The sequence below is a fragment of the Takifugu rubripes genome, chromosome 3 (genome assembly GCF_901000725.2).
Source record: "Takifugu rubripes chromosome 3, fTakRub1.2, whole genome shotgun sequence".
In the NCBI taxonomy this organism is placed as follows: Eukaryota; Metazoa; Chordata; class Actinopteri; order Tetraodontiformes; family Tetraodontidae; genus Takifugu; species Takifugu rubripes.
Window position 1 is genome coordinate 15,432,010 of NC_042287.1, and position 12,690 is coordinate 15,444,699.

Below are 12,690 nucleotides of genomic sequence, written 5' to 3' on the forward strand. Positions count from 1 at the left end.
GACGCCCTCGCTTCACTTCCGAGGATATGTGTCATCCATTTTTATTTGGTGCCAATGTTTCTGCGCGTTTTTGTTCTGAAAAGGATTCGGCCTGTGATGGAAGTGGAAGGTAGAACGTTCAGAACGTCACAGAATCAGGAGGGAGGATCTCTCGCCTCCATTAAGGCCTGGTTGAGATCCATCCATCAGTGCTGTATTCTCTCCACAGACGACACGCCTTTTGAATCTGAATGAACAATAATTTCCATTGTTTTTATTTCTGCACTCACGCCGGCTGAGTGGGGAGCAGCATTTACCCTGCACACCCTTTTATATATTCCAGGGTTTTAACAGCTTGTATCCGACCCATCAGTCTCTCCGCCTCACCAGAGGCGGCGTTTGAAATCCATCTAAAAGAGCTTATTTTTAGTTTTCTTCCTTCACTCCAGGCAACATGGACTGCCTTTACACCGGTGAAAACCTATTCTCACCCATTCTGATCTAATCTAGCCCCTCACCCCCCCCCCATCCCACCTCTGGCCGATCCATTTAGCCTCGGAAAATAGGAATTAGAGAGCAGTTTTAGTGTGTTTGCAGTGGGATTCCAGTGTAAAACTTACCCACATGGTGACTAACACACTCCTACACTGTATGTTTGACCCCCCCCCCCAATACACCTATTCCTGTCTGTCAGTTCAAACACATTCAAAAACAGTGGAGACAGTTAGTTTATTCCATATGCGTGTTAAATAAATTACACCCACCAGCCGCCGGCCTAAAATCTCAGCACGCTCACGACACAAACACCAACGTAAAGAAAACACTTTGACAGGTTTGATATGCTCGCCGACATGCAGACGCTCTCATATGCAGGAGGAAATAAGGCCATCGTACGACACTCGACTGCACTGTTTGAATGACAACAGTTACGTAAGTGTGAACTACATCTACGTCGGAGGAACCGGCGGCGTGATCAGATCTGTCGGGAAGGTTCACGCCGGAATCCTCCGCGCATCACATTTACAGAGGAGTTCAGGCATACTCGAAGTCTGACGTTAGCCATGACACATGCACGGGGGCTCCTTGGTTCCCTCTGGGCAGCAGTGGTGGCAGTAGACAGACGTGCACACGAGCCATCCCTGCACCAGCAGCACGACACACGGTTACCGTTAAATTAAACAATTAATGCCTTAAGTCGCCTTAAGTTACGACTCCAGTGAAACCCCGGGGACTGGTGATTGGACGGTTACAGTCTGATGGCGGCGTGACGGGCGCGGCTTCACTTCTGCTCCCGCCTCCAGATGATGACCATGCCGGTGGAGTCGGCGGACGCCAATAAGCTCTCATCACAGTTGAAGCTGACGTCCAGCACCGGCCCCCCGTGACCTTGCAGCTTGTTCACTATGGCCTTGGTGTTCCGTTCCACGTCGAAGAAGTAGACGCACCCGTCCTCGCTGCCGGTCACTGCGTCCGGGGGAGAAATTAGAGGAATCGACGATCAATATCGACCTCTCGATGCCAGATATTGACAGATTTCTTGCCAGACATCAGCAATAAAAAATCTATTTTACATGTATAGCTGAGGCTGTAAAACAACACCACCGGTCAGTGTAGAGAACCAGTTTCAACCAGTTAGCTCTTAACCACATAAACCAGTTAAACCAGAGGCCGGCAGCAGTAGCACCACCCCAGAACCTTCATTCATTTAACACATTCAGAATCGACCACAAATGTGGAAAGAAGATTCACGGCTGCGTAACGGCTTTGAAAACGGCTCGCCTTGGCTTATTATTGAAAACACATTGTCTCAAAGCATGCTGGGTAAGTCCACCCACATATTCCCTCACATGCTACAGTATGCTTCAGCATATGCACTGGCATTCTCTGCCACCTTCCCAACTGGCACGAGCACCGGCCGTGCACAGGCTACGGAGATAATTCTGCTGCTCCGAGAGGCAAAACCTGCAATGAGTTTCATTAATATTAGCGGATTGTTGCTGTGACCATCCCGGGGTGCACGTTGGAACATTAAAACCCAAACAAATTCACTCAGATAAACAGCACATATGAGCTGCTGAGTTATTTTTATCTCTGACCAGCCCTACACACACACACACACACACACACACACACACACCCTCTGGAGAGGTCCACGTTTATAATGAAGCAGAATCACTCCAAAGCTTCTTACCCACACATGCCCCCTGCCTGAAAGACATGAGGGGGCAGAAGATGCTGTGGACGAGCTGGGATCCCTGCTGGATGGGGAAACTTCTCTTCAGCTGCAGCGTGCCGTCATTATCAGCCACCCTGCAAATGAGCAACTGTTAATTCCCCGTGTGGCGGCGAGGCTTAAACGGACGCCAAAGCTGCTTCTTGCCCTCACAGACCTATAAAGCAGCAGCTTATTGACACAGGCGTTGACCAGCAGGGAGGGGTCCCGGGCCTCTCGGCTAATCCACGAGCGGGCAGAGATGCTGCAGATGGAGCTGCCTTCGCTCACCACCAGGCGCTTGGCTTTGGTTAGCTTCCCTATAGGGGCAGCAGCAGGCGGGCACAGCAGAGATCAACACAGACACATGTGTCAGGCAGAAATAATGATCGCTCATGAGTCAGTCTCTGCACGCGCTGGAAACGTGCGCGCACCTGTCGCCATATCAAAGAGGAAGGAGAAGATGCTCCCTCTGTCGTCGCCAGCCCACAGGATCCTCCCCGGAGCATCAAAGGAGAGAGACAGCACGCGGCCTGTCAGCTTACTGGAGCCCCCTTTAACCTTCTTCCCAGTGGAGATGTTCACCACCTGCAGGTGATGCTTGCTGTTTCCTACCTGCACATCACAACTGGGGGTGAGGACCGCGCCGTCCTTATTTCAGAGCGGCGGTTAAAAGATGAATAAATAACAACTATATATTGCAGCGACGCCAATGCCCTCAGGTGATTATCAGTTATTAGTATCGGCTGAAATCGCATCGTGCGTCTTTACTCTTCCCATCTTGTTATTGCTCACAGTTGGTGCTGTTGATTAAAAACAATCATCCATCGTGTTCCGTTTAATTAAAATTAAAAGCAACTGAAGAAGTGAGTGCACATCAGAGATGGAGCTGATCAATTTAAACCAATCGCACCAAAAATATGACAGTTAGTTGCAACGTTCCACAATCTAATCAATGATTAAAAAGAGACCAAACTGGACTTGGTCTCTTTTTCCAACGCGTCGTTCTCCCGCGCCCAGTTTTACAAACTACAGCTGCTACAGTGTCATTACTAGAACACCTAGAGGAACACACACCGAACCCGTACAGCGCTGGCAGGGGCTGGGAGAGCAACGCATCGAGGCCGGAGATTTAACCTGACGACACCGAATGCAACTGACCCACGAACTGAGCAGATTACCACCAACCAAATGATCTGCTGACAGGTACCAGAGGATCAGACTGGGATGAGAGGGATCAATAAAGTGGTGTTAATGAGCTGGACGACGGATAAAAATCTCTGGATATGCAGCCTCCCTCATGAACGCTTCGCATTGGGGTCGCAGGAAGATAAAAGATACAAAGAACCTGTTCACCAGCATGTTTGTAATGGGCTCACCACAGTCAGGTTGTTGTTCATGGGCTGAAAGGTGCAGCAGAGCAGCTCGCTGGACTCGGGGTCTCTGACCTCTCGGATACAGCGCCCGTCCTCCGTGTTCCAGATGCGCAGAGTCCCGTCTAGGGACGTGGACACGATGATGTCGTTGCTCAGAGACCAAGCGAAGTCGGTGACGGGGCCCCCGTGACCTTTCAGGGACACCTTAACGCGGGGAGGAGACGAGGACAGCGTCATGATGGACAGGGTGCCGTCCAGAGAGCAGCAGGCCAGGAGGTGTTTGTCATCATTGGCAAACTGCAGCCGTGGAACTAAAAGAAATAAATTAATAAATATTTAGAGAGAAACTTATCTTCTATTGTGATGTTTAGAGTGATTTTTTCTTACCAGCAGAGTCGACATGCTGGTCAAATATGTGGTGCATGCCAGCAAAAGCATAGTTTTCGCTCAGAGTGGTGTCTCCCGCCATGGCCCGACTGGCCTCGGCCACCGAGGTGGGCACCAAGCTGCCCGGAGGCCTGCAGGCAGCAATAAAGGGCGCGTGGACACAGACGACCGTAAAAGAGAGCTCACGCACAGACAGGCTGATATAAAAGAGCTGAATATTTATCGGGAAAACCAAGCGGGACCTGCAGCCAGTGATTTTAGGCAATGCAAAATACATCAAAGTCAAATGTGATGAGAGCAGCCGGGGGTGAGTCTGGGGTCTCTGCTGGGTACCTCTCATCATAAACAGCTCTGTTCATCTGGGCCTGCAGCTGGTAGGAGCCTCTGCTAACAGATCGGCGGTGACCACGAGCCCCTTGAGCTCGAGGGTCCTCCTCGAAGTCCTGCGAAAAAAGACCAGGATCTAAAGACAGACGTAACTACATGAATACGAGTAGGCAAGAACACAATCCTAAAGGAACGAGCTACTACTCATGATTAAGATCTAACAAGATTACTGTGTCACGGAGTTACTGGTGGTTGTCGTATACAATGTTATCGCCAGCCATTTCAACCAAGCTGCTCAGCTTAATAAGCATGGGATAAGGCGGTAGTGTCTATGTGGCTATGATCAAAAATAAACTGCAGCCATCTCTGGAGTTGGCTGTTAATGATGCCTTCTATATTTTCTCTCCGACTTTCCTTTTCCAAATCGCTAACACCCACTCCAGCCCTTCCTGTTTCTTTGGGTCTGACCTCCATGCGGTCCAGTGTGGTGCGGGAGCTGCGCACACTGCTGGCCCTGAAGCTGCTCTGCTCAGACAGGGGCCCGTAGCGCTGGGCCAGCAGCTGGCTGCGCAGCCTCAGGTACTGCCTGCGCAGCCCCGGCTCAAAGCCACACTTGGCGTTCTCTCTGAGCAGCTGGCTGCGTCGGCGGATGTACTGAGTTCGGAACTGTGGGAACGTAGGCGTGCGGTAAGCATTGTACCTGAGGAGGATACAGAAATCACACAATGCACACAGCAACACACACAAACTCTTTACATTAGAGGCCTGTTATATTGCTAGAATAGAGACATAACTGTGATACATTGATTCATGCTGCTGGGTGGTGCTTGGTTTAGGTTATGTGGCCTTATTGTTTGACTCCCTTGAGCTGTCAAACCTGATTCCAGCAGCTTCTTCCTCAGTTTAGGCCATTAAAGGCCATTATTGTGCTATCTGGAGTCTCACCTTGCGTCGACTGCCAAAACCTGCTGCCAAACTGCTGCCATTCCACAAACACTTCCAGGGCAGATTCCTGAACAAAACCACAAGAACAGAAGAGGAACACACTCTATCTGTTTCCCGCATGGAAGAGCACATGTCCCCCCCGATTAAAAACACTTTTTTAAAGCGCTGCTGTCATCCAACCTTCGTTACATCAAGTGATGGTGCGGAATTTAACAGCACTTCATGGGAGATTTCGCCATCAAACACGGCGTTGTTTGTACTGCTATTTTTACGTCTGCAAGTAAAACACCGTTAAAGAATTGCTGGAGTGGAACGAAACGTTGATCAGAATAAAAAAATATAGATTCGACTGAATTTTCTAAGTAGCAAAAGCTGGCGAATCTTCTTGACAGCTAAGCTAACCGATGTTAGCTAGCTGTTAGCCCCAATATCACGCGATGTTGCCTCTTAAATATCGATTTCAACGAATTCTTCCACGCAGAAAAATAGCTACCAAATTACCAAATACATAAGGATTATCTGCAGAAAAAAATTAGAAAGAAACAGGCGACAACGCGTCTAAAACAGGCTCACCTTCCTTAGCTTCTCTCCATTGCTGCTGCCTCTGAAGTCACATGACACAAATGGACCCGCCCACTTTCTCCTGTAGAACCATGTGAATTTAAATGTTTAGCATTTATAACTTATGATGTCAAGGTATACATATATATATATATATATATATATATATAGGTACATGTATGTGTCAAGGTACATGTACCGTATACCTTGACACCATAAGTTATAAATATATATATATATATATTTCTTTTCAAGTGAGAAGATACATCAAATCATAAATATATATTATTGTAAAACCTTCATATATAACCCCCACTTAACTAGTGTTGGGACATACCCAGGTCATTTTAACTATTTCTCCCAATATTTACAGTCCTAAAATAATAAAATGATGATGTTTTCACATCTGGGATGATGTCTTTCAATTCCAAACAGAATCATCCTTAATAATGATGAATTATGATTGCAGAAACATTAGGGTTTTAGCTATCATCGTATATTTGCAAATGTCAGTTCAATTTTCCAAATTACCCCGGCAACATGGTGAAAAAGCTTTCTCGTCCTGGACAATAGGTGAGCAGGCAGTTCCAGTGGCTTCACAATGGCAGTATTACAAGGTCAGCTTGGAGGTTTCGCCTGGCTCAGCACTGACCTGCAGAGCTGCGGGGCACGCTGCTCAGCTGACGGGGCTCTTTGCTTGTCCACGGTGATCTTTCTCGAAGGGGCCCCAGTGACAGAGCCATTCACAACCACGGGCCATAAATGACCGAGTTCAACAGCACATTAAGCACCACATTCTCAGAAATCTGCACAGACTCTGGAGCACAGCCAGAATGCCAGGAACGAAAGGTGAGCTTACTGACAACACGGGGGAAATAATCAATAAATCATTTATTTTATGTGGAGAATAAAAGAAGTGGGAACTTAATTACATACAGCACGAGAGGGTTTGGATTTTAAATAAAGCAACAGAACATATTTTCTCTGTTATCAGGTAATAAGTCGGACAAGAAGTCAGCTACCAAGGTAGGAAAACCGCGACTTGCCTGACGCTTTTCTGAATTTATTTCATTTTCCTAATTTTTATTTTAATTCCACAGCAACCTCAGAGTCCTAAAGAGCAGCCGAAGAAAGGTGATCAGAAAGGAGATGACAACAAGAAGCAAGGAGGTAAGCATTTACATGAATCCACTCTTTTAAACCCAGAAAAGTGTGGAGCAATCTAGGAATGTGTGGCGGACTGCTGCCGCCCTTCAGTTAACGATCTACGGAGGAGAAGTGATCTGCTGTGTCCCCAGTGAAGGTATCTGTCTGTGTTCGGTCCCCTCGCAGGACAGCCGAAGGGAGAGAAGCAATAACTTCCAGGCGTTTGTGAAGATGGCGTTGGAGACTCTGCTGGGCTCCTGCCGGCGCAAACATGGGGGCCCCCGGGGCAGACAGGGCTGAGAGGGCCCACGCTTCCCCCCCCCTGAACCTGCACGCTGGACTGTTGTACGGCCGGTTTCCACCACAGCGTCCAGTCGCCTCTCAGAGGCAGATTGTGAATCTCCATCCATCACCATCTGTTGTTCAACCCCTGCCCCCCCCTGGACCCATCTGTTCCCGTCTCCACCCCCCCCCCCCTCCGCAAACCCCCCCCGACCACTCCAGGTTAAGCCGGACCATTGCTTCGAGCTAAAGAAGCGTTTGTCACCTTCGCTGATCGAGCCTCATTGACTGTGTAACAGTCCAAAGATTCTTGTAAATATTCCACAAATAAACAGTTTCTTATAGCAGTTGACACGTTTCTGACGTTCCTTTATGACCCATTCACGTCTTTAGTCAGACTAAACAAAGACATCGATCCAAGTTTCATGTAAAAGTTTTATAAAAATATCACAGGCGTGTAAATGTCCTCACTTTTACAGGAGAAAAAAAAATAGAATAATATTTGAGGTTGGTCTGAGAGGAGCAGAGAAACCCAGGCTCTAATCTAAAACACTACAGCTCAAGAAGCACGACTTTAAAGAGATAAAAAAGAGGGGAAACTGACTCTCATCCCATCGTTAGGTGATCACAGGTCACATAAACGCACCATTAAAAGCAGCAGTGAGATAAACCTGTAAAGATAAACATTCACTACAGTGAACAGCTGAGAAACATCTGTGCAACTCTGGAAATATTTAAATGAGAGGTTACCAAAATGGAATAAATACCCAACACATACCACCACAATCAGGAAGTCCCACCACAAATCATCAAAAGGAATGAGTTTGTTCTAAAATGCACTAAAAGGGGAACTAGTTCTAGTCAGCCTGTGCTCTTCTCATGACCACGTGGTGAATAAACAAGCTGATAAATGTAAAAATGGAGATATTCTACATTGATCTTATTGCCAACAAGGAATTTAATCAACAAAAAGTCTTACGAGCCAAAGCCTGAGAACGTTTCTCCCCACCTCAAATTAGCCATTTTGTCCGGTGTCCAGAAAACTCACAATTATCTAGAAAAGGTTCTGTTCTGGTTAAAGTACAAACCACAATTATCTCATTTTAGTAACTTTTTAACAAAAGTGTCTTAGATGCAGACTTGGTCAGACCTTTTTGACACTTCTGAGGTCTTTAGAAGCCAAATTACACAGTGAAATTAAAGTTGGCTTAATTGCACAGCCACAGGCAAGAAGACAATCTGTATTTCCTCTGCTATGAATTAATTAGTGCAAGTCTTACTCTCATCTGGTTAAGCTTTTTCTTTTCTTTTTTTAAATGTGTGCTTACACAAGCTAGGTGAAGGAAGTGGGAAAAAAGGGTTCAGGTAAAAGGAGGCAGGTGTATCATTTCACATATGAAAACGAATCCCCAGCAGGTGATTAATTACAGGTTATTCAGCCAGCGTGCGCGTCCATTCACTTCGGCCTGATGCTGAATGACGTCACAGTGCGGGAGCGGAGAACCTCCCGTTATTGCTTCCTTTACCTTCTTTTTTTTTTAAATTCTGTGTCTCTGGTGGTTAAAGAATGAGCCGGTACAATATCCAGCAGCCGAACGTGACCCAGTGGCTCGTCCAGCTCAGCTCGGACCACTTCTGAATGGTGTGATGGGTTATATCATCCTGCAGGGGAGAGAAGACCAGCTACCGGTTCTGCTCGGTGCGTTTGTGCACGTTTATCCACCACTCACCTCCTCCTCCTCCATGTAGTCCACGCTGGAGCTAAAGACGGAGCCCAGGTAAGTCAGGTGAACCACGGCCAGCACACTGAACGCTATATTGATCACATAGACCCAGAACGCCTGCATGGGTGGGGGGGGGGACGACACACATGGATAGTTTTATTCAGCCAATCTCGTTTGATGGAGCAGAATAGCGTCTTGTTACGTGCTAATTAGTACTAGCCTGTACATTTTTACAGAAAACGGATCTTTTTAATCTAGTTAGAGATTTTGAAATATTAAAGGAGGCAGAGAGAGGCGCCTATTACCTTCTTATTCCTGTGTGTGCAGTTTGCTGGACATTTCTTTGTCAGTATACATGCGTTAAGGACCACCGCGAGCCTCTTCCGCAACACTGGAACACAAAACGGCAGCGGAGCAATAAAACAAAGGCGGGGGAAGAGCACCTTTCCCACCGTACGTTGAATTACAGCCACTGCGGCGAGCGGAAACAGCACACCGGAACGTCTGCAATTAACCATTGTGCAAAGCTAAGCAACTTCCCGGAGGAGAGAAATGGAGAAGAGAACATTAGGCTCACCGTGCTCGACGTACGTGATGAATCCCAGAGATATTAGCACCGCGCCCAGATGAAAGCTCAGCCCCTGAGAGGCAACAGAACCAAAACAATCCGCATTAAACAGAGCAGCGGCGGGAACGGGGCCGATTTTCACACAGCACCCACGTGTAAGAGCGCGCTGGCGGTGTACGTCACCATGACAGCGGCGAAGGTGCCAAATTTAACAGCACTCTTGAAAACATCTGCGGGGAGACAAGAGGGCGGACGCTTGTGAAAAGGCAAAGCCAACGAGGCTGAGATTCAAACTCACAGGTGTGCAGGAAGGAAGACATGGGCACGTTCCACGACGTCACCACCTCCACCATCGAGCGGGGGAACTCGACACTCAGAGGCTTGGACACCGTCAAATCCCTACAAAGGAGAGCGCTGGTTACACAAGCCGCACCTGGCTCGGACTGGGCTGTGCTTCTGGAACATTCACCATTTCAGGTTCTCCTTCTCCTCGCTAAAACCTGCCCCGGCCAGAGTGGTCGTGGTTTCGCTCAGGTAGCCGACGAAATAATTGCTGAAGTGGAAGGAGAGCGAGTTCTCGCACGCCAGCAGCCACCTGATAGGACAGCAACCGGGGACGGCAGCAGGTGGGGAGTTAATTTCTCCTCTATCGTCAGGATGAAGCCAGACGAATGAACAGATTATTATATAACAAAGAAACACCTACTTCACTGGAGCGCCTCTGGGGAGCGGTGGGGGGGGGGGGGGGGGGGGGGGGGGAGAAGGTAGCGTAAGTTAATGGCGTGTTGCGCTGAAACAGATGCTTCACGAACTTGCCATGACATCAACTACAGCGCGTCTTTCGTGAAGGCTGGTGGTGAATGAGGGGGTGGGATGGGCGTCCCGGGACACACATGTGGCTGCACAGAGGGGGGGGGGGGGGGGATGTGGACACATGCAGGGAAACAGAGGATGCCATCAACGTTCGATGAGAATGGATAGCGTGCCGACGCGTCCAGCAACACCCAATTACCTGATCTTACTCCTCTTCTTGCTAGAAACAAAGCAGGTAAAAGAGTTAGAGAATGGAAACAGTGCTGGGGGGGGGGGGGGGGGGGGGGGAGTTCATCAGCGGGCTCACCTGCGCAGGAGTTTGTCCCCATAAACAGGTATGAAATATGGGAAGAGGTACGGTGCCACGCAGTTCGAGACCACCAGGCAGACTTGGCTCTTCACCCAGCTCAAAGACACTTTGAAAAACCAAGAAAGGTTCTGTGGAGCAGAAATGAGCCTGAGCATCAGGATGGAAACTCACCCCCCCCCCCCAGGCTGGCGGCGCCGCCCTCACCAGCTTACGTCCTTCCAGAGCTTCTTTGTAGCTGTTGAAGCTGATCCAGGGGCCGAAGATGACGGTGCCCACAAAGTAGATGTAGCCCATGAACTCGATGGGCGACGGCACGCTGGCGACGACGCCTCGGTCCAAATCGAAGGCCAGCGAGATGGCTTTCATGGCGACCACCATCTGTGAGCCTGTGCAGAGCAAGTGTCATCTATTGACTCCCGGAGACACAATTTTTTCTATTTAAACATGCAAAAGTTGGAGGTTTTCTCAGCTTTCAAGAGCTGCTCATATCGCGAACATGTCAGGAGAGCCAAGAGCTTCAGAGCCACAAAATATATACGAAAACATGTCGTCTCTCTCACGACCGTTGCATAATTAACCTCCACCAGCAGCAGCTGTGTTTGCACAAAGGAAATCTGTCCCACCTCTCATCTTGTGCCATTTGGTGGCGTCCATCATGTGCAGCTCCCTGTCGGGATCGGATCAAAGCCATTTAAGTCACGGTGCAGCATCAAGCACGGTGGCAGACGTCAAACTGGTCTCTTACCCCAGCAGCAGGTAGATGAGCACGGTTATAGAAAGGAAGGTGCCGCGGATCGTTGAGTGACGGCACAGGAAGAGGAAGAGGTAGCAGAGGAGGCTGAGAAGGACCACCCAGATCATGTGAAGCTCGAAGAACAGGTAGAGAACGTAGAATCCTCCCGCCACAGTGCTCAGGTGCTTTACGAAGGAGGGAAGACCTGGAGCAGCGAGGAGACACAAACTGGAGTTAGGGGTTTATGGTGCGAGGTAGCAGAGTAGATGCAAAACGACGGAGGTCTCACCCAACATCCAGAGGAGCCGACACAGCAGGCAGATAACCAGCAGCTGCCATACCTGCTCCAGGCCCTGCTGAGCTGTGGGCAGCAGGCAGCCATGGGTGAGCTCCTGGAAGAACTTCTGACGGCTGAACCCTCCCATCACAAGGAAAAGCAGCCACAGCCTTGTAAAAACAGTAGACGATTATCTAACGAACACAAATGCGGGGAGAAACTTCAAATCCCAGCATGCACAGCGACCCTGGCGCCGAGCAGCGCAAATCAACACAGTTGGGAGTTTAATTCATCGATTCAGTTTGTAACAGAAGGATCCAAAGGGGCATGTGGAGGTAATGATCGTGTGGCACTGGTGAAGCTCAAAACACCTGAGAGGAGGAGGGTTCTAAGAGGTTCTCCGCAATGCAGGCGCCCGCGGTGGTGGCCGGACCGGAGGCTGCCTCCGCTGCATTGACGACAACAAATGGTCGCCGAGAAAAACGGCGTCTGTGTGAAGATGGAGGCTTTACCTCGCCGCCGCTGCAGAGTTTAGCTAGCAGCCTTCATGCCCCAGCCCCCCTTCCCCGCTGGCTCGGTTCCAGGGGTTTCACACGCACCCTTTCACGACCGCAGCTGGACCGACTCTTCCGTGCTTCTCCGCGGCTTCCCCGACGTCCCTTCGCCGTCAGTCGAGCGCGTGTGTCCCCGCTGTGATCCAAACACGTCCGGTCCAGATGCTGCCTACCCGGAGCCCATTATCACAGCATCAGCACCACTTGCCTGTCAAGTCAGCTGGGGGGCGGGCGCTTCAGACCAATCAGCCAATCCGCTGTCAGCTTCTGGTCGCGACAGCCAATCAGCGCGCAGATTCGCCGTGTCCGACCAGTTAAAACCACCGGCGGCTCCTCTGACCAATAGAATGTGTCCAGCGTGCAGATGGACCCTCATCTGGCTGTGGAACACAAGCTAAGGATAAGAATATAATAATAAAAAACAACTTTTCCTTCAAAAGCAAATGTAGACACAGATCTAGAAGCTATTTATACAACTATACGAAGGTGCTATGTG

At 49.2% G+C, this 12,690-nt stretch overlaps 3 protein-coding genes across 5 annotated transcripts; 1 reads left to right on the forward strand and 2 right to left on the reverse strand.

Annotated features, from left to right (window-relative positions):
• Nucleotides 1-689: 689 nt before the first annotated feature.
• wdr13 (WD repeat domain 13) lies at nt 690-5,863 on the reverse strand. Of its 2 annotated transcripts, XM_011602733.2 has the most exons (11): nt 5,800-5,854; nt 5,407-5,500; nt 5,227-5,293; nt 4,750-4,981; nt 4,288-4,397; nt 3,955-4,085; nt 3,571-3,878; nt 2,626-2,806; nt 2,370-2,511; nt 2,171-2,289; nt 690-1,443 (listed from the first exon to the last, which is right to left on the reverse strand). In XM_011602733.2, exons 3-11 carry the CDS (start codon nt 5,265-5,267, stop codon nt 1,259-1,261), a joined length of 1,449 nt encoding a protein of 482 aa, XP_011601035.1. In that variant the 5' UTR covers nt 5,268-5,293; nt 5,407-5,500; nt 5,800-5,854; the 3' UTR covers nt 690-1,258. The 2 variants fall into 2 exon arrangements, with proteins under 2 accessions (XP_011601035.1, XP_011601036.1); XM_011602734.2 differs by lacking the exon at nt 5,407-5,500 and having other exon boundaries at nt 5,800-5,863.
• Nucleotides 5,864-6,523: 660 nt separating this feature from the next.
• LOC101072313 (uncharacterized) lies at nt 6,524-7,562 on the forward strand. The gene is made up of 4 exons (XM_011602776.2): nt 6,524-6,636; nt 6,782-6,813; nt 6,888-6,957; nt 7,120-7,562. The coding sequence occupies exons 1-4, from the start codon at nt 6,550-6,552 to the stop codon at nt 7,231-7,233; spliced, it is 303 nt and encodes a 100-aa protein (XP_011601078.1). The 5' UTR covers nt 6,524-6,549; the 3' UTR covers nt 7,234-7,562.
• A 596-nt stretch (nt 7,563-8,158) lies between these two features.
• On the reverse strand, nt 8,159-12,446 carry LOC101075803 (porcupine O-acyltransferase). 2 transcript variants are annotated; one of them, XM_029833530.1, is made up of 15 exons: nt 12,240-12,446; nt 11,653-11,810; nt 11,376-11,568; nt 11,254-11,297; nt 10,835-11,016; nt 10,628-10,758; nt 10,520-10,540; nt 10,214-10,228; nt 9,977-10,102; nt 9,806-9,906; nt 9,661-9,737; nt 9,517-9,580; nt 9,245-9,330; nt 8,946-9,056; nt 8,159-8,877 (listed from the first exon to the last, which is right to left on the reverse strand). In XM_029833530.1, the coding sequence occupies exons 2-15, from the start codon at nt 11,786-11,788 to the stop codon at nt 8,776-8,778; spliced, it is 1,389 nt and encodes a 462-aa protein (XP_029689390.1). In that variant the 5' UTR covers nt 11,789-11,810; nt 12,240-12,446; the 3' UTR covers nt 8,159-8,775. The 2 variants fall into 2 exon arrangements, with proteins under 2 accessions (XP_029689390.1, XP_029689391.1); XM_029833531.1 differs by lacking the exon at nt 12,240-12,446 and adding an exon at nt 12,012-12,201.
• Nucleotides 12,447-12,690: the final 244 nt, after the last annotated feature.